This window comes from Myotis lucifugus, unplaced genomic scaffold (assembly GCF_000147115.1).
Source record: "Myotis lucifugus unplaced genomic scaffold, Myoluc2.0 scaffold_121, whole genome shotgun sequence".
Lineage (NCBI taxonomy): Eukaryota > Metazoa > Chordata > Mammalia > Chiroptera > Vespertilionidae > Myotis > Myotis lucifugus.
The window spans coordinates 3,705,999-3,733,066 of record NW_005871169.1 but is presented as its reverse complement, the minus strand read 5'-3'; the positions used below and the strand labels follow the sequence as shown (position 1 = coordinate 3,733,066).

At 42.5% G+C, this 27,068-nt stretch overlaps 1 protein-coding gene across 1 annotated transcript in view; it reads right to left on the bottom strand.

Moving 5' to 3' along the window:
- Positions 1–27,068, bottom strand: part of LOC102419615 (cyclin-Y-like protein 1) — an 82,436-nt gene that overhangs the window by 23,513 nt on the left and 31,855 nt on the right. The window contains exons 3-4 of the mRNA XM_023758062.1: positions 24,793–24,906; positions 719–781 (exon numbers count right to left, since the gene is read on the bottom strand). Of these exons, the coding sequence (XP_023613830.1) occupies positions 719–781; positions 24,793–24,906 (177 nt within the window). The remainder of the gene's footprint in view (positions 1–718; positions 782–24,792; positions 24,907–27,068) is intronic.

Sequence of the window (27,068 nt, the reverse complement as noted above, 5' to 3'; positions counted from 1 at the left end):
TAAAGATCTAAAGAAAAATAAAAGCTCCAAAGAGGGTCTTGGGCTGAACTCTGTTTCCCACTCTGCCTCCTTTAACGTGGGAGGGGCATCATAGGCACACATTCCTTAGGACTGAGGAGAGGGGCATGGAATAACACTTCCTTTACTCTCTCACTCTCTCTCTACAGGTGAGCAGCCCCTGGCTCTGGAAGAAACTGAGAAATGCAGCAATCCTAAGCAAAATGATCAGCTCCAGACAGTCATGCACACATGCCATGAAAACGCATGTTAAAACCCCCACTTTGTATTGAGCTGCATGGATTCAAATAAAATGGACCCTTCCCTGCTTGTACTTCTGCTGTCACAATCAACTGAGACTCGATCCTTGTGCCTTTTTAAGCAAGTAAACTCGATTGAACATAACGTTAAGGAAATAAGCAGGCAAGCAGAGCGTTAACATCCTACAGTTCTGGTTCTTATCCTAAACAAACAGGACACAGGAAATGGACATAGTTGCACTTGCTCCTGCTAAGCTTCTAGGGAACCCCATTGGGCTCTGTTCCTCTGATGTACTCTGGCAGCATTACATAGGGGAGAGAGTTTGAATAGCATCAAATTCTAATGTGAAATAGCATCCTTTGTTTGAGTACTACAAATTCAACCCTCATATATAAACAACTGATCCTTTTAATTATTCAAATAAAAACCTAACTGTCATTTAAATCCGATCTTGACTTACTGTCCACTTGAGATTTCTTCAGGAAAATTGTGCTCCCACTTGGATGGTCAGAAGGGATTAAACCTAAAGCCCAAATATAAAAATACATCATTTAAAAATAGCTACACACCAATTTATACTACTTATAACAGTGTTGGGAAGAGATTTTAAGTAACGGTAACAAGCCACTTTTAGTGAAGGCAATGTAGGAAATGGACCTCTGGGATCCTCCACATGGTTGGCTTTTGATGGGATTTACTGAATTTCCCAGGACAAACAGAAAGTAGAGAGGAGGGAAGAGGAACAAAGAACTGTGCACCTGGGCCAGCATCATGGTGGAAACCCCTGAGGCATCTGCTTCAGCTAGACAGGGTAGGTGCAGGAAGCTAGAAAGGCCTCAGCCCAATATTGTAAAACGCCCAATGGGAGACAGCAAGACCTAGGTGACCTATGAGGAAACAGGTGACCCCATAGTACTCAGCCAATGAGGAACTGGAGGAGGGATTAAATAAATAGCCTATGCTCCCCATATCAGGTGTGTCTACGACAAAGGACACCAACTCTGGAGGCCAAATTATTAAATATCTCATTTTCGCCATACTTTTGTCTCTGAGTCCATCATTTGAATTCGGACAGATGAGACATTTCTCACAGCAACAATATAAAAATTCTACTGGGAAAATTTAAAATTGTAGAATCTTTCTATGCATGTGGAATAAATAAAAGCTATGTCTAAGACTTTATTTTAACTTGCACCTAAGTAGTCTATGAATCGTGTACATGCTTCCCCACGTCGTCTACTTGTCAATTAAAAACACAGTCACATTTATGCTGATACTAGAGGCCCAGTGTATGAATTGGTGCACACTGAAAGGAAATTAATTAGAAGAAATATTTTAATATTGCTATTCTCCCTTTCTCTATAATAGAAGTGTCAACCAAATTCATGATCAACAATGACAGATTGAAACACACATGTGCAATTGGCACCAGAGAGAGCTTTATATGACTAGCACATGCATGAGTCAACTTAGCCTTTTATATATAGAATAAACTTGCTTAGTTAGACCTGCTTTCTGATTTAGCTAAACTTTTTCCAGCCCAGTGAAGCACCCCCACTTCTCTTTCAGGTAATTGTCAGCAACACAGCAGTAAATATCCACACAAAGCAGATTATTATTGTAGATCACACAGGGAGAACAAATGGTAAAATATTTAACTGCAGCAGTGTTTGACTATATTCTGGGCCATGAGAAAACCTGAAGGCATTTTCAAGGTCCACCATTTCTTATTTCTTTTCAGTCAGATCAAGTTTTTAAGCTTTCTAAATCTCCATTTTCTGGCTAATGAAAAGAAAATAGAATTCCCACTGAGTCTCCTATCTACCTTCTCCAGGACTTCTGTGAGGATCAAATGAGATGAGGCACGGGAAAATGCTTCACAGACATTTAGTTACAGTGTGAAGTGTTTCCACCTGGCTATAAAGCAAGTTGTGTTCCTGGGCTGAAGAAATTGCAAGGAGGCTAGTCATTGCTAGGGAGAGGAAGCCTGGCATTGCTACGTGATGTCATTATCCAGACGGAGGGAAAAACATTTAGCATATTAGCCTTTTATATATGTAGATTACCAGCACATTCCAGAAACAGTTTCAAGAAGCAACTTACACTGTGGCCAATTAGTGTCAGATACCAGCTAATATATCAAATATGCCAAATCACGTGAGCTGTTTTTGGCAAATGTTCTTTACTCATTAGGCTAATTCTAACTCCATTCAAAACATGAACTTATTTTCTTAGCTGTGGCTTGCTTAGGGCTCCATATCGTGGCACATTTAAAAGGACAGTATAATAGCTCAAGGCTCTAGTCTACAGGAACACTGTCATGACAGTGACTTTTTATACTTTCATCAAAGTGATTTTTAAATTCTGCCTTCAATTTCCAAAGTTAAAGTTCCACTTCTTCCTTCCAGGCCACACAATTAATTTGAAGGCTTCAATAAGAATACTTTCTGGACTTGATCATAGGGCTGCTTGTAAAAATGCAATTTGTTGTAACTATGTAAAGGTAGGTGTGCCTGCAGTCCACCTTGCACCAAGGTGGGATAATCTTCTATTTAGGAAAGTATGCCAAATAGATATCTAAATTTAAATAACACAAAGTTTGTCACTATGTGATATAATAAAGTGATTACTTTAAAAAAACAAACCCTATGATATTCTTTAGTAATGATCATCTGAGACCACTTAACCAATCTTTTAAGAAAGTGGATCAAGATCCTGAGAGAGTAATGGTTATGGCAATATTTCCCAAATCGCATAATAATGGTTCTATTTGTTAAAAGGGCATTTGGAAGTTACATATAAATAAATTATATCCCTGATTCTTAGAGATTAAAATGCCCATTGATATGTTAAGAACTAATCAGTCTAGTAATGAATAATGTCTAACACATCATTTCACAAATTTATACCTAGAACCCTCTTTCCCCTCCAAGTAATACAGTTAGCATCTTGCACAAACATAATTTGGGACATCCTGGTTTCACAGGCATCTGAGCCATCCATTTTGATACTAATGCCAACACTAGAAATTTAAATAACTGCACCAATTGCCTTGTTCTTCAAAAATGTTCCTTCACTGCATTTCAGTTTATTAAATTGCTTTTGTAGAAACTATGCTATTCAACATTTTAATGTAAAAAACAATAAAGTTATGATAAAGGTTTTTCCCCCATATTTGAAAAATAAGACAGTGTTAGCTACTTGGAGAAATAAATGAATTCTGTTGTGCACAAAGTGAGAGGCTGAGACTATCACAGCAGCCTCTAACCTTAGGCTTCTGACAGAATTCAAGACTACTTCCTACCAAAAAGAAAGTAAATATATTGCATTTGAATAAAAATATATAAGAGCAAATATTTGCAGAAGCAGCCATATTATTGTATCAATGCCTATGGTGTGATAAAGTTTAATTAAAATTTTCAATGGGAAGCCCATGAAAATATGTACTTGAAACAAAGAAGGCACACACACACACACACACACACACACACACACACACACACACGCATGCCCCAAAGAAATAGGTGTTGCTATAGCTCTAAATACAAAAATCAAGAATGCTGGAATAAAAGAAATGACAACATGCAGAAAAAATCAAAATTAGCTCAAGTAACAAACAAAGAAACAAACAGCTGAAACTTCCCCTTCCCTACACCTGGGTTCCAGGGTAGGCAGGTGCCTCAGGGCTGGCCAGCCAATCACAGCTGCCTGGGACCTCCCACGAACCGGAAGAGAAAGGCAGAGCTGAACTCCAGGGTCCTTAGAGAGTCTGGAGCTGCGGACTCCCCTTTGCCAGCACGAGGAGGAAGCCTTTTCAGGAGAAATCAACAGGAGAGCAGAACCGAGACAAGTGCTGAGAAGATCCTTTCATTCCTGAATCAAGGAGTACCTTGATTTTCACTCTGTGAACTCTGGTTATAAAGTCAGTACTTTTCTTCAAAAGATTTAAATCTATTTTAAGTCAGTACTTTTCTTTAAAAGATTTAAATCTATTTTAATATAGGTTTTTTTTCAACTTGCAGCATATTTGCTGTTTAATGGATACATAATCGCCTATAAAGTGTTGGCTATACTTCACATAGCCAACCTCTGCTGGGGGTTAAGTACTTACATAGTTCTAAAAATTCATCACATATATAGAGTGTTATAACAACCTCTTAAATCTCCTTAGAAAGGCTCTTTAAAATAAAATGACTAGACCAAAAGGTTAGATTGTTTTTATGGCTTAATTTATAAAACTAAGTGGCTTTCTAAAACAGCTGAGGGCATATTAGTGGATAATGCCACCAAGCATATCAGTTTTAGCTTCTACCCAGCTTCGAATACTTACTAAAAATCATGGCTATGTGAGTCAGGAACCTCACCAAATCGAATTAGCATTTCCTTGAGTGCACAGTGTGACCACAGTGATATTTCCACATCAGTGAGTTGCCCGTCATTTGCATGTATTGTGCCCACTAGGGCCCTAAGGTTGTCAATTTGTATGATGCTTCCATAAAATATTTTCTGTTTATGGCCTAAAATAATTTTATATATAACTTGTACTCTTTACTAAATACTGCAAAATAGTTTTTTTATAGAATGATTTTAAGCAGCATTTTTCAGAAAGACAATGATTTCCATTTATACTAATAAAATAGAAATGGCAGCATTTCTGCTGGGCACCTTACTTAAGGCCTCCTGCATTTACTGAACTGCTCTATTCCCTACACCAGTGGTCGGCAAACTCATTAGTCAACAGAGCCAAATATCAACAGTACAACGATTGAAATTTCTTTTGAGAGCCAAATTTTTTAAACTTAAACTATATAGGTAGTTACATTGTTATTAACTTAATTAGGGTACTCCTAAGCTGGCCTTTGCTAAAAACGTCCTCAATCTGAGGGGTCGACCTCAGCGAACGTACCCCCACTTCTTCTAATGCCATTTCTTCAAAATAGACTCGCCCAGGCCGAAAACCGACTTCTGCGCATGGGCCACGAAGTTTCACGTGGTATTTTGTGGAAGAGCCACACTCAAGGGGCCAAAGAGCCGCATGTGGCTCGCGAGCCGCAGTTTGCCAACCACTGCCCTACACTATGCATTGTATTTACTATACATTGTATTATGCTGTGGCCCATAACACAAAGTTAGGAGTCCACCTATTACAATATACACTGATTTTATCTCTCTGAGTCCACACTTCCCACCCTGTCGGGTGACTCCTACCCAAGGCGTTGAGCTGGCTGCCTCACCAAAGGGCACACAGTGGGTCCTGCGTCCCCCACTTTACTTAAGCAGTCCCTTACTGGAAGTAAGTTATTGTCCTTTTGAAAATAATGCAACATAAACTTTGTGAATATGTGGTTTTATTTTGTGGTGTAAGTCTTCAGCATAAATTCCGCAAAGTAGGATTTCAGGATTAATGCCATCTGCATTGCTGTGCGATTTATGCCAGCATCCCTTCAGGGGGTGGAGCCATTTTGTATTTCCATCAGCAAAATATGAAGGGAACTGTTTCTTTGCAGCCTTACCAAAACCTTAAGTGCCAAGTTTATGGATCTTCTCCCAAAGTATTTCTCTCCTATTGGGAGAAGATTTATTTGCATTTCTCTTGTGTGTAAAACACTTTCAAAGATAATCTGCATTTCTTTTTCTGTGACTTCTTCATATTTGCTACTTCATTTAGATTTACCTAATTTCTTTAAGTCAGCCTACTTCAAGTTACTGTTGTCTCTCAGGTGAATTACTATGCCAGCCTCCTACCTGAACTCCCTGCTTCCTTCTACCCTTCTCACACTCCCTGCTTCCTTCTACCCTTCTCACAGTAGCTCCTCTCTCCCTATCTCTCTCTCTCTCTCTCTCTCTCCATCTTTATCTCTCTCTTCCTGTTCTTCTCGCTCTCTTTATAGAATTAGCATCATTTCCCTACATGTGATCCTCCAATGGGTTTATACGCAGGGAAATCATTACAACTTGAGAAAAATGCATACAGTGGGGCCTTGACTTACGAGTGTCCCGACTAACGAGTTTTTCGAGATACAAGCTGTCTCTCGGCCGATTTTTTGCTTTGAGTTGCGAGCTAAAATTCGGGTTACGAGCCAGCTTCAGATACCCCACCGCTAGTTGGCGCAGCGGACGTCACAGTGAATGCCACAACATCAGCCCAGCATCACGTGTCTCACTCGTTCACTTTAATGATTTGACATACTAGTAATTTGAGTTACGAGCTCCGTCACGGAACGAATTAAACTCGTAAGTCAAGGCCCCACTGTACTTTCGGCAAGGCCCACTCGGCATACAAGGTCTTGATGCACCATTGCCCTCCTCCCGGCATCCCTCTCAGTCTGCTGCAGCCACCCCGTGTTTGCTCTTACTGCCTGCATTCTGTACTCCCACCTGAGGAACTCTGCATGGAAGCCTCTGCCCCCACGTGTTCACTGGGTCCCTCTCACCTTTAGAAGTGCTCAGTGTCACTGAAAGAGAGCAGCTGTCTTTAACCACCCTGACTTTCTTGATTGTTCATGTGTTGTCTGCCCCTAGGATCTCCTAGAATGTAAAAACCTGAGTTGGGGGAAGAGGCGGGGGCGGGGGAGGGGGGTCCTTAAATTTCATTGTTTGTCCTGCATCTGGAATGGTGCCCAATAAATATCTACTATTTCAGTGTACCCAAACCAATTAAATTTCTCCCAATTTTCTTATACCTTCTAAGGTTTTATCTAATGCAATCTTTTGATTTGTCATCAAATCTGCACTGCTTTCTGATCTTGGAGTAGCAGTTATTCGGAATTAAAGACACAAAACCCATGAAAACACTAAAAGAGAAGTGCTATGTCCAGTGAAAAACCAATGGTGACTTTAATTTGGGATAAGAACATTTAACTTTCACCCTAACTGGTTTGGGTCAGTTGATAGAGCATCGGCCTGCAGACTGAAAGGTCCCAGGTTCGATTCTGGTCAAGGGCATGTAACTTGGTTGCAGGCACATCCCCAGTAGGCGATGTGCAGGAGGCAGCTGATCAATGTTTCTCTCTCATTGATGTTTCTAATTCTCTATCCCTCCCTTCCTCTCTGTAAAAAATCAATACTATATATCTACACAATAAAAGACAAACATGCAAATTGACCATACCTTTGCTACACCTTAAGCCACAATAACCAGCCAATCAGAGTGACTATATGCAAATTAACCCAACCAAGATGGCGGCTGGCAGCCAAGGAGCTGGAGCAAGCAGGAGGCTTGGTTGCTCCAGTGATGGAGGAAGCAAAGCTTTCCACCTGCTGCGGCGGCTCTGAGCTGCACTCAAGGCAACAAAGTTTCAATTATAGAAGATAAATAAACCCCAGATACCTGATTTCAGCTAGCTGTGGCCATGGAGCTGAAGCGAGAAGGTGGCTTGGGTTGCCCCTGGCGATGGAGAAAGCCAAGCTTCTCGCCTGCCCTGGCTGGCTCTGAGCTACACTCAAGGCTACAAAGTTTCAATTATAGAAGGTAAATAAATCCCAAATTTAAAAAAAAGAAAGAAAAAAAGGAGAGGCTGGGAGCTTCCATCGCTGGAGGTATTGGCCAGCCTGAAAACGGCCCTCAGCCCCTCACCCAGACTGGCCAGGCACTCCAGTAGGGACCCTCCACCCTAAAGGGGGTGTGACCAGCCTGCAAACAGCCATCAGCCCCTCACCCAGGCTGGCCAGGCACCCCAGCGGGACCCCCACCCTGATCCAGGACACCCTTCAGGGCAAACCAGCCGGCCCCCACCCGTGTACCAGGCCTCTATCCCATATAATAAAAGGGTAATATGCAAATTGACCCTAACAGCAGAATGACTGGAAATAACTGGTCACTATAACACACACTGACCACCAGGGGGCAGATGCTCAATGCAGGAGCTGTCCCCTGGTGGTCAGTGTGCTTCCACAGGGGGAGCTCTGCTCAGCCACAAGCCAGGCTGACGGCTGCCAGCACAGTGGTGGTGGCGAGAGCCTCTCCCGCCTCCTCAGCAGCACTAAGGATGTCAGACTGCAGCTTAGGTCTGCTCCCTGCTGGTAAGTGGACATCCCCCAAGGGCTGTCGGGCTGCCAGAGGGACGTCTGACTGTCAGCTTGGGCCCAATCCCCCAGGGAGCGGGCCTAAGCCAGCAGGTGGACATCATCCGAGGGGTCCCAGACTGCAAGAGGCATAGGCCGGGCTGAGGGACCCCCCTGAGTGAACAAATTTTTGTGCACCAGGCCTCTAGTGTGTGTGTGTGTGTGTGTGTATGAATATTTAACTTTAAAATACCTTAACTACAAATGACATCCTAATGAAGTTATAAGGAAGTTTACCATCTGAATTCTAGAGGTAAATACAATGTATTTTAATCTGTATCCCCAGAATAAAGCATTACAATGGGATTGTGTCTGGCTTCATGTTGAAAGATGGCCCCTCATAACAGTGGGTAACTGAATGGTGCTCCAACCATTTGAAGGTACAGGACCAGTTATTAGAAGGCCTGCAGGGGAGCTCACGCAGCTGCATGGAAAGATCCTGGATGCTCCCCAGGGGTCAGGCACAGGTCCAGGAGCTTGATGTCCTTATTCTCTTTATAACTCTGAGTGACACCGCAGCACATAAAGAGTGCCCTCATTTTTCTAAAATAGACTGTTATGTTTATATGCATACAAAAGACTCAGGAAGAATAAACACCAAAATATTATTTTCCAACCTTTTACATCAAATGCTTATTAATATTCACCCCCACAAAAAAGAGGGTTAAAGTAATTACTGGAAAAGTTCTGTTGTGCAGAGGTTTTTCCTCATCATGTTGCCAATTCACTGCCCACTCACTCCTCAGGAGAGAGGGAGAAAGGCGTCATTGAGAGAGAGCACCTTTAGCAGCAAATTAGCAGAGCTCATAGGTCAGAACATAAAAGGCTGCATGAACAGTTGAGGAGTAATGATTAAATTGATCACAGGATTCTAGGCCTTTTTTTGTGTTACTGATATTACCATCGGTTAGATCAGATACACTGTTAGATAAAGGCAAGGTACTAGAAAAATTCTGTTAAGTCTATCTGAAATCTGTGCCAGGTTCTTAAGAATATTGCTTTGGAATGACATAAAGAAATCAGGTTCATCTGTTTCAGAAGAACAAGGCAGAGCATCATTCAAATGTGATTGTGTGTAAGTAACCAAATAATTCAATTCTCCATTGTAGAAAAGCCAGAATGTTTTACATCCAAGAAGGTATTTCTTAGTTTCCAGAGAAACCGATGTAAAATTGTCTGAAATAAAGACATTACAAGCAAACTTTCAATGTGCTTGTACTTTATATTTGGTATTCTCACCATGTTTCTATGGAAACTTACTAATGGGCAAATGATGAAATTGAGATTTCTCATATCACTTTAGTGAATACCCCCCAAAGTTAAAAACGAATTGAAATTCAAACTATCATGTTAAACATAAAAAGGTAAGTTATATACTTATGAACTCCATTTTTTCAACTTTTCTGATTTATCATGACTTCTTGTAGGCTTATGCTTAATCTTTGTTACTTGACCTGCCCTCCTACCAGCTTCTGGCAAAATCCCTCTGGCAAATATCCAGAGCACTGTCCCTTCAATGGGAGCCCCTCAGAATAAACTCTATAAAATATATCAGCTCAATAACCTGGTAATTTGATGCTGTTGTTGACTTCTACTTTTATTCTTATCCCTGGTAATGAATTATACACAGGGGATGGAGACGTAATTGTTGCTTCTGAGTTGTATACAATAATTTCAAATGGAAATCATCAAGACTGGAGCAAGTTAAATGGCTCACTTTGTGGAGAGTTTATAACATATAGGCTGCATTCTAAGGAGACCTGTATGCAGCACCAAATTGAACTTGGCACATCTATCACCTGCATGTCAGCCTCTCCTGTTCAGCAGCTGGTTACACAGTTGGTTCACATCTCTAAGTCTCGGTTTCTTTGTCAGCAATAGAGGGAGAGTATACAAGGGCCTTGTTTGCAGTTAGAAGGACCAAATGAGTGATGCATGGGAATCAGTTGTATATCTTTAAAGTATATAAAGGTCCTATTTTGGTCTCCCTCCAACACTACCCATCTACTAACTGGTTTGTAAAATCACTCAGGGAGAGGCACACCTTACAGCACCAAACAGAGTGAACAGAAGTTTCCACAGGTCCTCGCTTGCATTGTGTTTAAAGGTACAATTAATTCACATAATTTGTTCATTTTTTGACACTATTTGAATATTCTGAACAAGGAGTACTTTTCAGTTACAAAGCCATGTCCACCATACAGGTGAATCCCCAGGCTTAATTATTCTAACTTTTAAAGAAATCAAAAGCTCAACTAGAGTTTAAATAGAATAAAAGCTATAATGTGTTTTCTCTATGAAACAATGAAATAATCTCTGCCATTTAAATTAAAAATAAAATGGGCCAAAGGGGCTTTAACATCTTTGTAAATGTACATTTTCTACTTAAAAAAGCAACAAAATACAAAAAAACAGTCTTCATTAGTTACATTGTTATTCAGTATTTCCTCTCTTCTCCCTCTTCTCCACTCATATCCCCGACTCTCCCCAGGCTTCAGGCACCTGGTCTTTAGAACTTCCACCTCAACATTCCTGCAGTTAAACAGGAATCTACTGCAGGAGGGGAGAGGATGGAGAGGGAGCCATGGAGACAAACCGACATTCTTGTGCACCATTTGGAATCTTACCTCCCAAGACTTTATGTCACCAATTAAAGTTTAAATGTTCAGGGTTCTCTTTTGAAACTTTTGACCAACACTCTTGTGACCTGAACCACCCACTCCTCCTTAGAACGAGCAATATGACAGGGAAGTCTGTTAAGTCACGGAAGTAAGACTGAAGACGTGTTTGTGTCTAAGTGGAGATATTAAAGTAATCAGACTCCCTGGGCCCATCTTTGTGTAAAAATCAAACAAGCAACTATTCTCTGTAGGACTGGCGGTAACGTTTCACATCATTCAGAAATTCTGAGTTCCCTCTCCCACCATTTCCTTCTGTGTTCAAATTATAGTTGGAAGGAATAAACAGCTTCTATCCAGGCAACTGAAAACAGCCTACTTAAGAACACTATATAGGTTCTGTGTCGGTTATCGATTTTGAGTTTACATAACAAACCATAAAATCTTTGCAGCTGAACTGTCCCCAGTATCAACTAACTTAACAGGAAGAAACAAGGGTTTCACAGGCCCTACCTGGTTCCTTCACTAAGAACCATAAGGCTAGGTAGGGATAGGGAGATGGGATGGAAACTCTGCAGGTGGGGTATTAAAGTTTTCATTGAGAAAAAGGAGAACATATACCCAAAAGTCTTCATGGAGTCCCACAAGACACTAAACACAGCCATGAACAGGAAGGGCCAAGGACTGGAGTGTCTTAGGCTGAATGGGGATGGAGGAAAGAACACTGGGTGTTGGGGTACTAAACAGGGAAAGGAACTGGCCAGACATGATGGGAAAAAATAAGGGGTGGGGGCGCCAGGAAGAGCCAGGTCTTAGAAAGCTGCCCCAGGCAAGAAGGAGCCTGAGGTGGTGGTGCCCGACTAGGGGTCCTGGGGTCAGCAGAGCCCAGAGGTGTGACTGAGATCAGCGAACACCTGCCACCTCCTTACCTTCGGGCAATTGCAGGTCACTGAGGCGCAGCACAGGGACGCCTTTGGTGAACATGAAATCCAAGAACTCAAAATCCTCATCAGCTCGGCCCACCTCACGGTCATGGTCACAAGACTCAGGGGCCAGATGCACCGACTCAGATTCCCGGCCCCGCCTGCGCCTGGCCTTGGGCTTCAAGCAGCAGGTGAGTTTGTTCCCCATGAGGAACCTCTACTCACGCTGCTGTCACTGCCTTCACTCAACAGACCCTAACCACCCCCCGCCCCGCCCAACCCCCAAAGGGCAAACCCAGGGGCCCCCGCCGCCCCCACCCAGCTGTCAGCTGCTGCCGCCTCCACTGAGTTGACTAGTCTGTGAGGACAGCCAGCAGTCTCACGTATTTAAAAGGTGTGCTGATCAGGCAACTGCTGAGAATCACAACCACTGCAAGAAGAGAGCACAGCCGAAGCTCCACCGCCTGCCACAGCTGCTTCTCAACTGAAGGCAGGGCTCCTGGCCGGCCCCAGCCAACCAGAACACATTCTGTGGTCACCTGGTTACGAGGGACCAATCAGGGCAGCCTCCCTCCGCGTGCCCACCTGGCAGGGAAGGCAGCGGGTCAGAATGCTGGTCCTCCCTGCCCTGCAGCCCCTCTATCCCCTCTCCCAGCTCACACATGTGGCCCAGCCTCGGGCTCCAAACAGCATTTCCTAAACACACTCAAATGTTGTCAGGAGGGCAGGAAACCTACAAATGCCTTTGATGATCCAACTGGGTGGAGAAGTGAATAGGAAGAGAGAAGGTGAGGAAAGCAACTGAGGGCTTCTCTTCCCAAACCTTTGGCTGAGAAGAGAGATGTGGTCGTAGTTAGAAGGAAATACAGCTTTAGGATTTTTTATTTTAAGATTTAAAAATATGAGTATATTTATGTTAAAGGGGAAGAGCCAAAGGAGAAAGAAAAAGTGTGAAGTTAGAGGAGAAGGGAGACTGAATGGAGCAAGACCCCCCACAGAAGCAGCAGTGGATGCCCTCCAGAGCAGGGATAGATTTGCTTTGGAAAGAGAAAAGCAAGGAGGGAGAGGGACCTGGGTGCTCACAGAGACATTCCTGGTGGAGGAGAGACTTAGGAAGAGCTCATCTGGGGCCTCTATTATTCTTTATTTTAATAGGCTTCCCTATGGAAAGCTACTCTCGGAAGGAGAGGATACTGTGTAGAGAAGTATACACCTCAGAAAAGCTCAAAATACCTAGGAAAACTGAATAATATCTTTCCTCAAAAGCAGGTACATTGAAAAGACATTTTAACAAAAACCAAGGAGCTCTACTATAAATACGTATGTCAGAAATGTAGAAGAGGAGGCTAATTATTTCTCCCAAATAATTAAAAGAAATAGAAACAACTGTTGGAGTAGAGAAAAAAAGTTGAGAAAATGACATGTACAGTAATTGCAAAAAGTGGGAACATTTACAAACTCTTTAATCAAATACATGCCCCACCAAAATTGATGAGATACAGTGTTCTCCTTTATTAAAAGGATAGGAGGGAAAGGTCACCTCAAAAATCAATGAAGCAGAAATTATGAATACTCAATAGCTTAAAAGATATAAGTAAGGTCTGGTGACAAGAATGAGCAATATATTAAAATGTGGAGACCACAGTGGGATGGGAAAACATTTGGTGAACTTCAGTTTCTGTAAATAGCATCTAGTTAAATCCTCAGAACCTGGTGACTGCATTCCATCCTAATATTGTCTAAAGTCCTAGGAATGTCATTAGATACCCTTTTGGATGACTCTTGTAGGCTTGAGACAACACTGAAGATTATGTTGCAAAATAGTGCCTGCACTTAACAACAGATACACACACAAATAGAAATGCATGACTTTAAATATTAAAGAATTTTAAACTTGCTAAGCCAAAAAATGATGGAAAGAATTATTAGGAAAATAGATTTTAACATACTTTGTTTGAAGAGAACATTGGAGAGCAGTAAGAAAAGAATATCTCCTATAACAACGAGAGCAAAGGGAAGCTAATAGGAGTAATATAATTTGAATTATGGAGGAGTTAGATTTTGTTATAGAAACAGAGAACTTGCCTTTGCTACTGAGGGCAGAATGTCCCTGGGAGGACTTTATGATCAGTGTTTCACAGTTTGGTGTAAACTCATTCATTCAATACCCATGCAATACCTGAGCCCTTCCCACATTCCATACAGGTGTTAAGTGCTGGGGATGTTGCTTAGACCAAGATAAACAAGGTGTCTATTTTCATGAAAATTATTTCTATTAGAAGGGTCAACACACAGTATTTCCCATCACATCTCAAACTCATGGTTCAGAATGGCTATTGATCTCCAGCTCTTTTGTCTTCATTCCAGACAGCAGGGCAAAGTAAGACAAGGTAGATTTTGTTTCAGAATATCCTCATAGCACGGTGCTTACATATTACTGGCTAAAAGACTAGTCACATGGCCATATGTAGCTGTAAGAGAGGCTCAAAAAATGTAATCTTATTGATGAATAACTAACACAGAAGGGAGAACTGGGTATTGGAAAGTAACTAGCACTCTATGCCACAATCTGTAGGGAAAGATTAGAAAAGTTTCAACTTCAGGAATTTTCATCACAAAATTTCATAGCCCTTTTGCATATATGAAAAATTTTTACAAGCAGTTCTGTAGTAGTCTTTTCTGAAGCAAACAGGTCAGAAACACTGGACAGAGGCTTACGCTATAGAATGAAACTAGGTCAGATAGAAGAAACACTCTGGCAGGCAAGTGATCAGGATTACACAGTGTATGTACACTGTGAGTAATAGGGTTCCAGCTTGGGTATTATAGTGGTTCTTATAGAACAGGATTTTGTGTGTAAGTAATATGTACACTTTTCCTGGGCTGAGTTCATCATTATCATCATATTCTCAAAGGCATATGTAAACAAAAATGCTAAGAATTGCTATACCTGATTTGATGTGGAACAGCTCCCATTTCCAACTTCAGGACATTCTAATCCGGGTTTTTTAGGAAGTGGGCATTTGATGGTGTTGATATTCACATTTTAGTAAACTGTCCAGTACCTCTGCCATCTGTCTGTTTCCACACCTTCTGAACTCACCTCCAGTCATCTCACTTCTCACAGCATTAGGTTTCTTTCTGCCAAGGGAGTCAATTGAGATGAGACTGTTAATTGATTTGATATGATGCTCTGAAAAAATAATAAGGGTGTTAGTTTGCCAAACCATCGGGGTATTAATGCTTATTGGACAGGTCAGTGTCAGACCAAAAGGTCCACTGTGATTACAGTCCCAAACCACAGGGCATTTTTGAGATAAGTCCTAAGAAGGGAGTAGGGGTTTCTTTTCTTTCTTTTCCCCTTTTTTAGGTGTTCAGTAAGTTTCCTAAGTAAATGTCAGTAGAAAAAATACCCTTTCTCTCTCAGTGATGGGTGTGGCCATCACATATTTAATGGCATCTAGCTGGCTAGCTGGCTTTAATATATCCCTTTAGAAATAAATAACCTGCCTCCACTCAACACTGGGGCTTCAAAGTTGAGTGTCCATCTTGCTCTAGCTTCATTTCCTGAGCCTACAACACAAACTGGCACATGGTGCTCAGTAAATGACCAACTAAGTTAATTAATTTTATGTTCCGAAAAACCCAGCTATAAGAGAGAAATTAACCACCTTTTTTAAAAAAATAATATCTTTTTTATTGATTTCAGAGAGGAAGGGAGAGGGAGAAATAGAAACATCAATGATGAGAGAGAATCATTGATCGGCTGCCTTCCACATGCCCCCTATTGTGGATGGAGCCTGCAAGCCGGCCATGTGCCCTTGGCCAGAATCAAACCTGAGACCCCTCAGTCTGCAGGTGAATGCTCTATCCATTGAGCCCAACCAGTTAGGGCAACCACCTTTTTGATTCTATACAGAATAAAGCAAATAATGAGGCCAAATAGAAACTAGATTTAACACAGTAAATAAATTGGTCCTAATTTTGCTCTTTAATAACAATGAGGGTGATTTTAGGGGCGAAAGCTATGTTTCAATGGACTCTATAATACACAGTTGTGAGTATTAGACTTCAATTGTTTCAAAGTTGTTGTTGTTTTTGTTTGTTTGTTTTTTTACCAAGGAATTGAACTAAATCCTGAATTTATCTAGTTTTCTGAAATATTCAGCTACAATTCTCCAACTAATGTTTCATTTTCTCCCATCCTTTGACTTGGATCAGTGAGTACTAAAACGCTTTTCTTTCCACTGGACCAGTTGTCATAATTATTGTTATCCTAGCGTTTGCCCTAATAATATTAAGATTTTTTTAACACAGTTTGTCTCCATCAGGTGACAAGTCCTATGTGCACTCAGGGAATACCAGACAAGAGCACAACCTCCTTCCATGCCCAGGCCTCATTGTCCCTGGGACAGAAAGCAAGGATCTCTTGGCTCTGAAGAAAAATGTTGCCCCCTTTCAATAGGAAGCAGCTACAGAAAAGACCATTTGCCCTTTTTCTCTGAAAGATTTCAGAGCCAAGATCCTTGAGGGAGAGGGGATGTTGTAGGCAGTTAGACACGAGTACAGCAAGAATGATGGGCCAGGCACAGAAGGTCACCAGGATGGAAAGCCCCAGGTGCCTAGCAATGGACACTCAATTGTAGGGTGGGACCTTGCCCCCAGGGTAACGTTTCCTCCCCTAGCATAGTGCTGGCCATGAGGTTTGGACCCCCTGACCTTTCCTCCCTAGAGATGACATCTAGGCCTCAGTTGTATTTCAGCTCCAGGCCCAGCAAAAACAGCTGCAGCTGATGTCAGGACCCCCTGCCCTGGTGCCAGCCAATCAATCAGTGGAGACCACAACCCTGAAAGGACACACTGGAAAGCTACTGAGTATTCAATTGAGATCTTCTGGGACGTCCTCTAAAATCTCCACCCTTAAAACCTCAAGATGGAGGACCTAGTGCCCTCCCCCTGCCCCTCCTCCCTCCCAGGCACTTTACCATTAGCTTCCTCCCTCCCAAGCTCCAAGGGCCCTTCCTTCACCTCCATAACTTGTTTCCTAAACACATTTCTCCTAGGAATAACTTTTCCAACCTCTGTAATTTATGCAATAAATGTTCTTCTCAAAAAATAAATAAAATCAAATAATCATCTTCATAAAACATCCAAAAAATTAGTCATTAAATACAGTAAGAGTTCAACATGACCAAAAAAATTAAATATAGAAAAATTAGCTGATTAATTTATAGCTATATATATGGGCATATATATCAATAGGGTTCCCCTATACTGGGTAGGGGGAAAAATTCATTCACAGTAGAAATGAAAACTGAGATACTTAGGATTTAATCTAAGGCACAAGACTAAGGGGAAAAATTTTAGACTCTATTGAAAAAATGTGAATATATTTGATGCATGATTTCAAGCATGGATATCAGTAGAGGAGGTTTTTATTATGTTGTTGTTTTTGGTTAATCCTCACCCAAGGATATTTTTTTCCATTGTTTTTTTAGAGAGAATGGAAGGGAAGGGGAGAGACACAGAGAGAGAAACATCTATGTGAGAAAGACAAATTGATTGGTTGCCTCCCCCATGCACCCCAACCAGGGCCAGGGATTGAGCCTGCAATGGAGGTTCATGACCTTGACCAGGACTGAACCCAGGGCCCCTCAGTCTGCAGGCCAACACTCTATCTACTGAGCAAATCCGGCTAGGGCACAAGAGGAGTTTTTAGATATACAATTGCTAGACTCTACTCCCCAGAATGATTATTCAGTTAACCTAGAGTACATGGGGAAAATGATTTTAAAAAGCTACCTAGTTAGCCCCGCCAGTGTGATTCAGTGGTTGAGCATCCACCTATGAATTAGAAAGTCATGGTTCGATTCCAGGTCAGGGCACTGCCCAGGTTGCGGGCTCAATCCCCAGTCCAGGGCATGCAGGAGGCAGCCAATCAATGATTCTCTCTCATTGTTGATGTTTCTTTCTTTCTTTCTTTCTTTCTTTCTTTCTTTCTTTCTTTCTTTCTTTCTTTCTTTCTTTCTCTCTCTCTCTCTCTCTCTCTCTCTCTCTCTCTCTCTCTCTCTCTTCCCCCACCCCCACCTCTCTTTCTCCCATTCACTCTCTCTAAAAATCAATGGGGAAAAAATATCCTCAGGTAAGGATTAACCCCCTCTCAAAAAAAAAAAAAACCACCAAAAAGAAAGGTACAGCCCTGACCTGTTTGGCTCAGTGGATAGAGCGTTGGCCTGTGACTCAAGGGTCCCAGGCTCGATTCTGGTCAAGGGCATGTACCTTTGTTGCGGGCACATCCCCAGTGGCGGGAGGGGTGGGGGTGCAGGAGGCGGCTGATCGATGTTCTCTCTCATCGATGTTTCTAACTCTCTATCCTCTCCCTTCCTCTCTGTAAAATATCAATAAAATATATTTTTTTAAAAAAAGAAAGGTACAATAAAAATGACAGGCTTTTCATGAACTCATAATGATAGTGGACCATGAACTTGTTACCAAACTCAAGGCGTTTGCCAGTTGGAGTGCTCTAGCTTGGGCTGCTCTGTTCAAGAACAAGATGTGGCTGCCTGTCCCAAAGCAGTTTTCTTTTTCTTGCAGCAAGTAAAGGAGACAGGGCATTCATATCCAAAGTTCTGTCTCTCAGAAGTGCTGAGCCTTGCTTCTTTGCGATATTTAGCCAATTACATTGCAGTTGGCTGCATTTATGGGTTGAGTTCCTGTCAAGCTTATCCTGTTTACAGCTGGTCTGCAAAATACTGTGCTACATTTGAACATTCAGCACGAACAGCATTCAGTCAGAATAGCATTTGAGACCCGTGTCCTATCTAACAAACAGAATCCACTCAGGTCTGCACACCTGATTTGGAGGGAGCAAAGGAGGCTGTTCCCCACCTCATACAGTCCTTCATTGAACCAGTAAGTATTCAGTCCCTCTACACCAGGTACTGTGTTGGGAGCACAGTAGCCAAGATCATATTCTTGCCCATAGACTTTACATTCTAGCTGAGGAAACAGTAAAAGGTAAACAAATAAAGCTAAGATAAGAGTGTGATAGATTCGCCTAGCTGGTTTGGCTCAGTGGATGGAGCGTCAGCCTGTGGACTCAAGGGTCTCAGGTTCGATTCTGGTCAAGGGCATATTCCTTGGTTGTGGGCACATACCAGTGGGGAGTGTGCTGGAGGCAGCTGATTGAAGTTTCTCTCTCATCGATGTTTCTAGCTCTCTATCCCTTTCTCTTCCTCTCTGTGAAAAATCAATAAAATATATTTTTAAAAAAAGAGTGTGATAGATTCTACAACAGATATAAAATGAGTGAATGTGACAGGGAGTAATGGGAAGAGGTGCAGCTTTTCAGAGGACTGCCAACAAGAGGTGGGCTCTCAGGAAGAAAGAAAATCAACCAGGCATTGCCCTGGCCAGGAAGCTCAGTTGGTTGGAGCATCGTCCTAATAGGCCAAGGTTATGGGGTTCGACCTCCAGTCAGGACACATGCAAGAAACAACTAATAAATGCATAAATAAGTGGAACACCAAATCAATATTTCTCTCTCTCTCTCTCTCTCTCTCTCTCTCTCTCTCTCAAATTCAATAATTATTTAAAAAATAAAAGAAAGGATATCAACCAGGCATTCAGCACGTTGAGCAAAGGTATCTCCAAGAACTGCATTCAGGGCCATCAAATACATGATCACCATAGACCAGATGCTACTGGGTTCTGCAGATCACTTTAGCTATCTCCTTTAAACTCCCAGGAGCAACTTTTAAAACTTTGTGATAGCCCTGGCCTGTTTAGGTCTGTAGTTAGAACATTGGCCAGAGGATGGAGGGGTTGTAGGTTCAATCTCCAGTCAAATGCAGGTACCTCAGTTGCAGGATCCCCTGCCTCAGTGGGACGAGGTATGGGGGGCAACCAATTGATTAGTCTTTCTCACCTCTCTCTCCACCCATCTCCCTTCCACTCACTCAAAAAATAAATGGAAAAAATATACTCAGGTGAGGATTTTAAAAATGTTAAAAATTAATTAAAAAATAAAATGCCTATTATATAAAGTGTGGACTATACTGAATGCTGCATTCTTTTTAAAAATATATATCTTTTATTGATTTCAGAGAGGAAGGGAAAGGGAGAGTTAGAAACATCTATATATATAAACCTCTAACATGCAGAGACCGAACTGAACTGAACAACGGATCGCTATGACGTGTGCTGACCACCAGGGGGCATACACGGAGCATGGCACGTGTTGGCAGCGGGTGTTGGTAGAGCACGGAACATGGCGGGCATCATCCATGGCAGCCCCACTTGCACCCGCTGCCAGTGCTGGAGCCGCTGCTCACACCCGCTGCCAGCACTGGCCCCGCTTGCACCCATAGCCAGTCCCAATTGCGCAGGCCTGGATCATCCCTGAGGGCTTCTTCACATGCCCCTGCTCCTGAGGGGCAATCAGGGCAGCAGCTGCTGCTCGCACCTGCTGTGGGCACTAGCCCCAATTGCTCTGCGCCATCAGCCTCAGAGAGTACTTTGCTCCTTCAGTTGGTGCAAGCAAGGCTGGTGCTGTCAGGGCTTGGGAGTAGAGGCGGGAGCAGAGGCAGAGGTGGGAGCAGGACTGCAGGAAGAAAGGGGATGGGTGGGGGGAGGGGAGCAGCAGCAGGAGGGGTGGGGCGAGGTTGCAGAGGATGGGCCAAGACCCGCCCCTGTCCCCACCACAGTCTTGCAGCCCACAGTTCCTTTCAAGGTGCATGAATATGCGCACTGGATAACAGAGAATCATTGATCTGTTACTTCCTGCAGGCCCCATACTGGGGATTGAGCTGGAAATCCAGGCATGTGCCCTGACTGGGAATTGAACCTGGTTCACAGGTAGACACTCAACCACTAAGTCAGACCAGTCAGCATAAAGGCTACATTCTTGCATCCACCTCCTCTTTGCTGTTTTCACAACTCAGGGATAATTCTCACCAAAGAGTCTCTAGTTAACAGAAACTTCCCTTCCCCCTCACCTTCAAACAAGCCTGTTTTGAACTCTTCACAACTTTTGCTCTAAGCCTGTTTTACAGGCTTGGGAAAATACTGATAAGACATTTCCCTAGGTCATCTGCTGGACTGTCTCCTGGAAAAGAAGCAAACTGTAACTTTTCAAGACAGCCCTTGGTATCTATCTGCTCAACTTCAGCCCCAAATCCTCCTCTCTTCTTTGTCACCTAGCAACAGAAGCCATTACTCTTTAAAAGTGGAAGCAGCTTTTTGTTCCCTGCCTTTTATTGACTGGCAGTCCAATGGTAAGCAAAATGAACTTCTCTACATCTTTTCTTTTAGTTGTGAATTCTTTCATAGCCCTCCTTACTGACCAAACCCTAACAGTAAACATATATAGGCACTGTCTTTCAAAGACCGTGTTTTTGTGATAAATAAAGCTAACCAGATGCTTTTACCACATATACTACAGCAAAAACTGCTAAAGTTGTCCCTGACCCTAACCTACACCAGTCCTTTACAGCATCCTATGTCTCCTGCTCTTTTCAAAGCAATATTTAGACCAATAGTCTTCTTTCCTCCCCAACACGAGTTCCCAGGCTGGAGCAGTAGAAGGCTATGCATATTCAAGTTTGCCTATTTCTAGTGGGGCCTTTTCTAGGGGGTGGAAGACCAGAGTATCATAGTAACTATGTTCACACACACACCAGACTAGAGCCTACCATGTGCCTAATATTCTTTTAAGCTATTCACTTGCATATTCAACTCATTTTACAAAGTTCAGCCTTCCACTTAAATATTTAAATTACAAACAAACTTGAAGATTAAATAGGTAACTAGCCCAAGCCTGGAACCCGGGACAGCTATAAGCCTTCGTGAGAATGCTTACTCACTCGATTAAAGTTGTCAAGGGTGCAGAGAGCACTGGGAAGCCCACACTCAGGCAAGTCTTTAATCTGCTTGGCTACTTACAACCACCCACCTTCCTATGCTCACACTCACCCAAGGGCTGGCAGCACTGGTGGGAGCTACTTTGCCAGAAGGAATGACACTTGTATAGATTGCTCCTCCCAATCACATTCAAATTCCCAGAGGATCACAGTTGTTTCCAAGAAAGGGTTTAGCAAAGCTCTTCTCCCCACATAGAGGTCAGTGGAACTGAAATAAACACACAACAGCCACCTAAAGACCTTCACAGGCCTTTTAAAAGTTCAGTGTTTTCTGCCGAAACTGGTTTGGCTCAGTGGATAGAGCATCAGGCAACGAACTGAAAGGTCCCAGGTTCGATTCCAGTCAAGGGCATGTACCTGGGTTGCGGGCACATCCCCAGTGGGAGATGTGCAGGAGGCAGCTGATCGATGTTTCTCTCTCATTGATGTTTCTAACTTTCTATCTCTCTCCCTTGCTCTCTGTAAAAAATCAATAAAATATATTTAAAAGTTCAGTGTTTTCTGCAAAACATCTCACAAATTGCAATCATCCTAACTAGTCCTTATTCTCCACTAACACTGCAACTCCTACACCTAAAACAGATCATGCTTTTTATCCAAGCAACAGCTATGTTTTCTAATCTCCCTTCTCCAACAACCTGACCAAGCTATGCTTGAAACAAGCAAGCTTGAGGAACAGCTCCTACCATCAGCAGGTTCATAAGTGAGGCAGGGTGATAATCATGCTCTCCTAAGAGATTAGGAAGATATAAATGAGCATTCAAGAAACACACACAAAACACTTACCTGCCTGATAAGGACCAATAAATCCACATTGTGGTCTGGGTTCCTGACCACAAGGAGAACCAGAGAGCTTTTTAGTAGAAGTTATTTTAAAAATTAACAACAATTTCATTCACTTTAAATTAAGCTGTTGTTTCCTTCTATCCAAATAATCTCGTTGAATAAAACAGATTAAATCACTGATTGCAATTCTCTCGGAATCGCAATTACAACAGAAACAGTTGTAGTACATTTACTCCTTTGCCAGTGAAATGCTATAGGAGCTAAACATTCTGATCAAGATCTCCTAAAAGGAGCACCCAGAGCACCATCTAGTGGAGGTCAAAAAGGAGCAGAGATCCCAAGTTAAGAACACAGGCAAGTACTTTGTAAACAGCCTAAATCTCCTTCCAATTGCCCACACCTCCAGAGAGCTGTGACCATCAGATGAGAGGCCTCATTTTCCATACAAATTAACAGGATAAAGTTTCTTTACAGGAATTTTCCTTGGGTGCTAGAAACTTTAATCTGTTAGGAGAGGGAAAATTTGAAATACTTTCACTTAGCACTTCGGTTTTGTTTTGTTTTGCCTGTGTAAAAAAATAACTTTCTGCTACCAGTCAGACTCTTAGCAACCTCTGAGGAAAAGAAAACCCATCATCTAACAGACAATATTTCCTCACTCTGAAATAACATCTCCATCTCTGACTCATGTACATATGATCAAATGGGTATGCAGAAGCTTGCTTGGTGGTGGGGACCTTGCTGGGTCCTAGATTAAGTCCATGATGGATACAAAATCAAGTAGAAGTCAAGTAACCTGGGGCTGAACTCCTTTTGTCTCTCGAGCCTTGAGTTTATGTACCTGTAAAATGAGCAAGATAAATACTACCTGCCTACCGGAGGGTAGGAGGAAACTAAACTTGACCCCTTCCTTTGAGCTTAGAAGCATGAACAGGCTGTTGAACCCCAGAGGGAAAGCAGGGAAAGGCGGTGGGAAGAGATCAACCAATGAACTTGTATGCATATATGCATAACCCAGGGACACGGACAATGGGGTGGTGAGGGCCTGGGGATGGCAGCGGGCTGGAAGAGGTTAATGGGGGAAAAGGAGGACCTATGTAATACTTTCAACAACAACGATAAAAAGACAACGGGGGGGGGGAGGCTAAATAGAAATACTAGTTTGTAGAAGAGGGTGCACCTGGAAGGGGACACTGCCCCAAGAGTCCTTTACTGCTGAAACGTGGTGACCTGCACCATTTCTCTTGTGAACAAAGGGTGAATGAAAAAGGTTACAGTAAGCACATCAAAGAAAAGGTAACAGCAATTCAAAGTGCTTCTTTACAAGTAAATCAAATCATAGTTAATTGCCTAGGACTTGTCTGCAAAGGGTTACTGCATGAGCAGCAGGTGCATCCCTAAAACCCAGAGATTGTTTTCTAAGAGGCCCTTTTTAAAACAAACTTGAAAGCTGTGTGTAAAATTAGAAAAAAAACACCAAGAGTCATTCTACTCTAGCCCAAGAGAATGACAGAAACAAGGTCCCACCCCACAACCCTCACAAACCTGCATAGGCATTCCTTCCTCATCAGCACCCACCCCACCTCCCTTTGCTATTCCCCCCAACCCCTGCCCCCCACTTCAGGGCAGACAAAGATGAGTCGCCTGCTTTCATCAACTTGTCATTTGAGAAAAAGCCCTCAAACAACTTCAGTTACACTCACAGGATGCTTTTAATTTTAAAGATAAAGAAGAATGTTAATGTGTAAATCTCACTGCAAAGCGCTTGTATTCCGAAAATGTGTGATTAACACTTCCCCAGAAGAGACACCTTTCTCAATTTTTTAAAAAAAGGCGTTTTTAAAACGTGAGTAGCTTAAAGCCACTATCAGTGACTCCTTTTCCCTTGAGCACCTGACTCTGCCACAACTCCAAGGTTTTCCCTCCACCTGCACCTCCCTCAGCCTCCCGTGGGCCCAGCCGCCTCACCCGGGGTCCTGCGAGGTCCCCAAGGGGTTCCCCCCGCAGCTGCTGAGGCCCCACGCCGGGCCCCGCCCCACCTCCCCGCCAGGCACCACCCGCTGCCGCCCCGCGGGCTTTCACCTTTGAAAGGCGCCTCGAGGCGGTCGGGTGGCTCCGGGTGACTCCCCCAGGCGCCCGAGCATCTGGGGGAGCAGATCCCACCGCCCGCACCGCGCCGGGTGCTCCCATCGCACTGCAGCCCCGGCACCCGGCGCCCGTTACCTGCTGGGCTGCCGTGGCCGCGGGAGGCGGGCTCGCTGTGGCCCTGCAGCCCCCGGGCGGGGAGGCCAGGAGACAGCAATAGGCCGCTGCACAGGATGGACGGTGCCCTGGATGCTGAAAGCCGGGTCCCAGCCCCAACCTCCAGCCCAGAGAGTAACTGACTTGACCGCCTGGAAGGGGCGGCCAGGGGGGAGGGGAGGGGCCACGGTAGAGGGGGCGGGGCGAGGACTAGCGGAGGGGGCGGGGCAACATCTCAGACCTCAGTTGTGAGCCTTGGGGGTCGCTTTGTATGAATGAGCTTATTTAAAGAATGAACTAGTAAGTACACAAGTGCCTAAAAGTTAATTCTATAGTTTATATTGCAAACAAAACAGAAATATCTATAAAGATCATGCAACCAAGGCTACTATTGTTTCCAGTCACAAAAGACCTAGTGTAAGCATTATGTGGAAATAGATTTCTGCCAGAAGTAACCCCCATAATTTTACAAAATGCTAACAAAAATTAAATCCTCTACACAGCTGGACTTGGGTAAGAGTTTTTAAATAAATCAATTATTAGAAAGGATAAAATGAACTGAACTAGCAGGTATCAACACTGTGCAGCTTTGTTGTTGTATGTTGTTAAAAGCCAATTTTCTTTCTTTTTCTTTTTTTAAAATATATTTCTACTGATTTCAGAGAGGAAGGGAGAGGGAGAGATAGAAACATCAATGATGAGAGAGAACCACTGATCAGCTGCCTCCCGCACTCGCCCTACTGGGGATGGAGCCCACAATCCGGGCACGTGCCCTTGACTGGAATCGAACTCGGGACCCTTCAGTCCACAGGCTGATGCTCTATCCACTGAGCAAAACTAAAAGCCAATTTTCTTATTAGAATTTATTTCAACACACTATTAACTGTAGTAAGAAACCCTGGAGGGCCTTGAAGACCTTGAGACTTGAGTGTTTTTCCAGAACTATAAAAATAAATTTTATTATCCGAGGCAAAAAAAAAAAATGGAATAGTGGCATTGCTTTATCATTTTCACAATCTCTTTTGTGTTTGGTTTAACAGAAGAGAGTTTATTCAGTCTCTTGTAATATTATACATCATACAATTTCCTCTGGAAATTTCTTTGTAATCACTCCTTTCTCCACTAATTCTCTATTATAAGCCCTTGTTTTAGTTCTATCATTTATTCCCCAAACTTGGTATATTAATATTATGATATCAACATTGACAGTTTCTGTGGACCTTACCTTTTTAGAAAGTGTAGCAAACACAAAGATTGCACATGATTGCACATGTAATATTAGCCTATTACCCTTCTAAAATTAGTGGTCCTATCTCCCATGAGGCAATCATTCTCCCCATATCTTACATAGTTTTTAAATATGTTAATATATACAAATATATAATGTAACCTGTAATGTGCTGTACAGATATAAGCTTAAGTATTTGTAAAAGTGAACACAATACTCTTCCTTAGTTGTATGTAAATTCAAGTCACATACCTGGATCCATGAATAGATGATGACTAGATCACTAATATCCAAATAGTAGTGTGAGAGTATGATTCCTGGTTGTGATTTGATCATGGCTTTTGGGTAGTTGTGTCGTTTCTCTAGTTACCTAAGACATAGTGTTGTATCGCAAATCAGCAAGCTGGACTAGAAGCCTTAATGAGCCAATTAGTTAGGAGTCATCTTTATTGCTCACAGGTTCAGAGCAGATTACCTCTGTCAAATTCTGAACAAACAAAGGAAGGAGTATTTCCTTTTTATATCCTTCTAGTTCTTTGTGTAAGTAATTTTTGTAGACAGTTTTAACCTTGAGTACATATCATATCTAGCAAACACCTGTCATACTATACAGACAACTTGTAACCTTGAGTATATATCATATCTATATAGACACCTGACATCAGTATCAGCGTATCAGTCCCTTATGTTAGAGGGCTAGCTTTCAAGGTCAGACAATTAAGTTTAACTTTTCTATTATCCAAGCTAAAAAACAAAGTTATATTTTACAGAATAAGAGACTATCTAAAAATAGCAGAGTTGACCTACTGAATAAGAGACTGTCTAAGAATAACATAGTTCAAACAGCAGTTTCAAATAGCAATTTTCCAAAGGAGGATTACTATGCTTCAATAGAAACTCAGTTTAACTAACCATAGATCCTTATAGATTTAGTGGTTACTAGAAGACACAATTAGTTCTGAAAACACTTTGGGACATTTTAATTTTGTTATAGGAGTCTAACTTCTGATAGCTGATAAGCAGGGCAAGT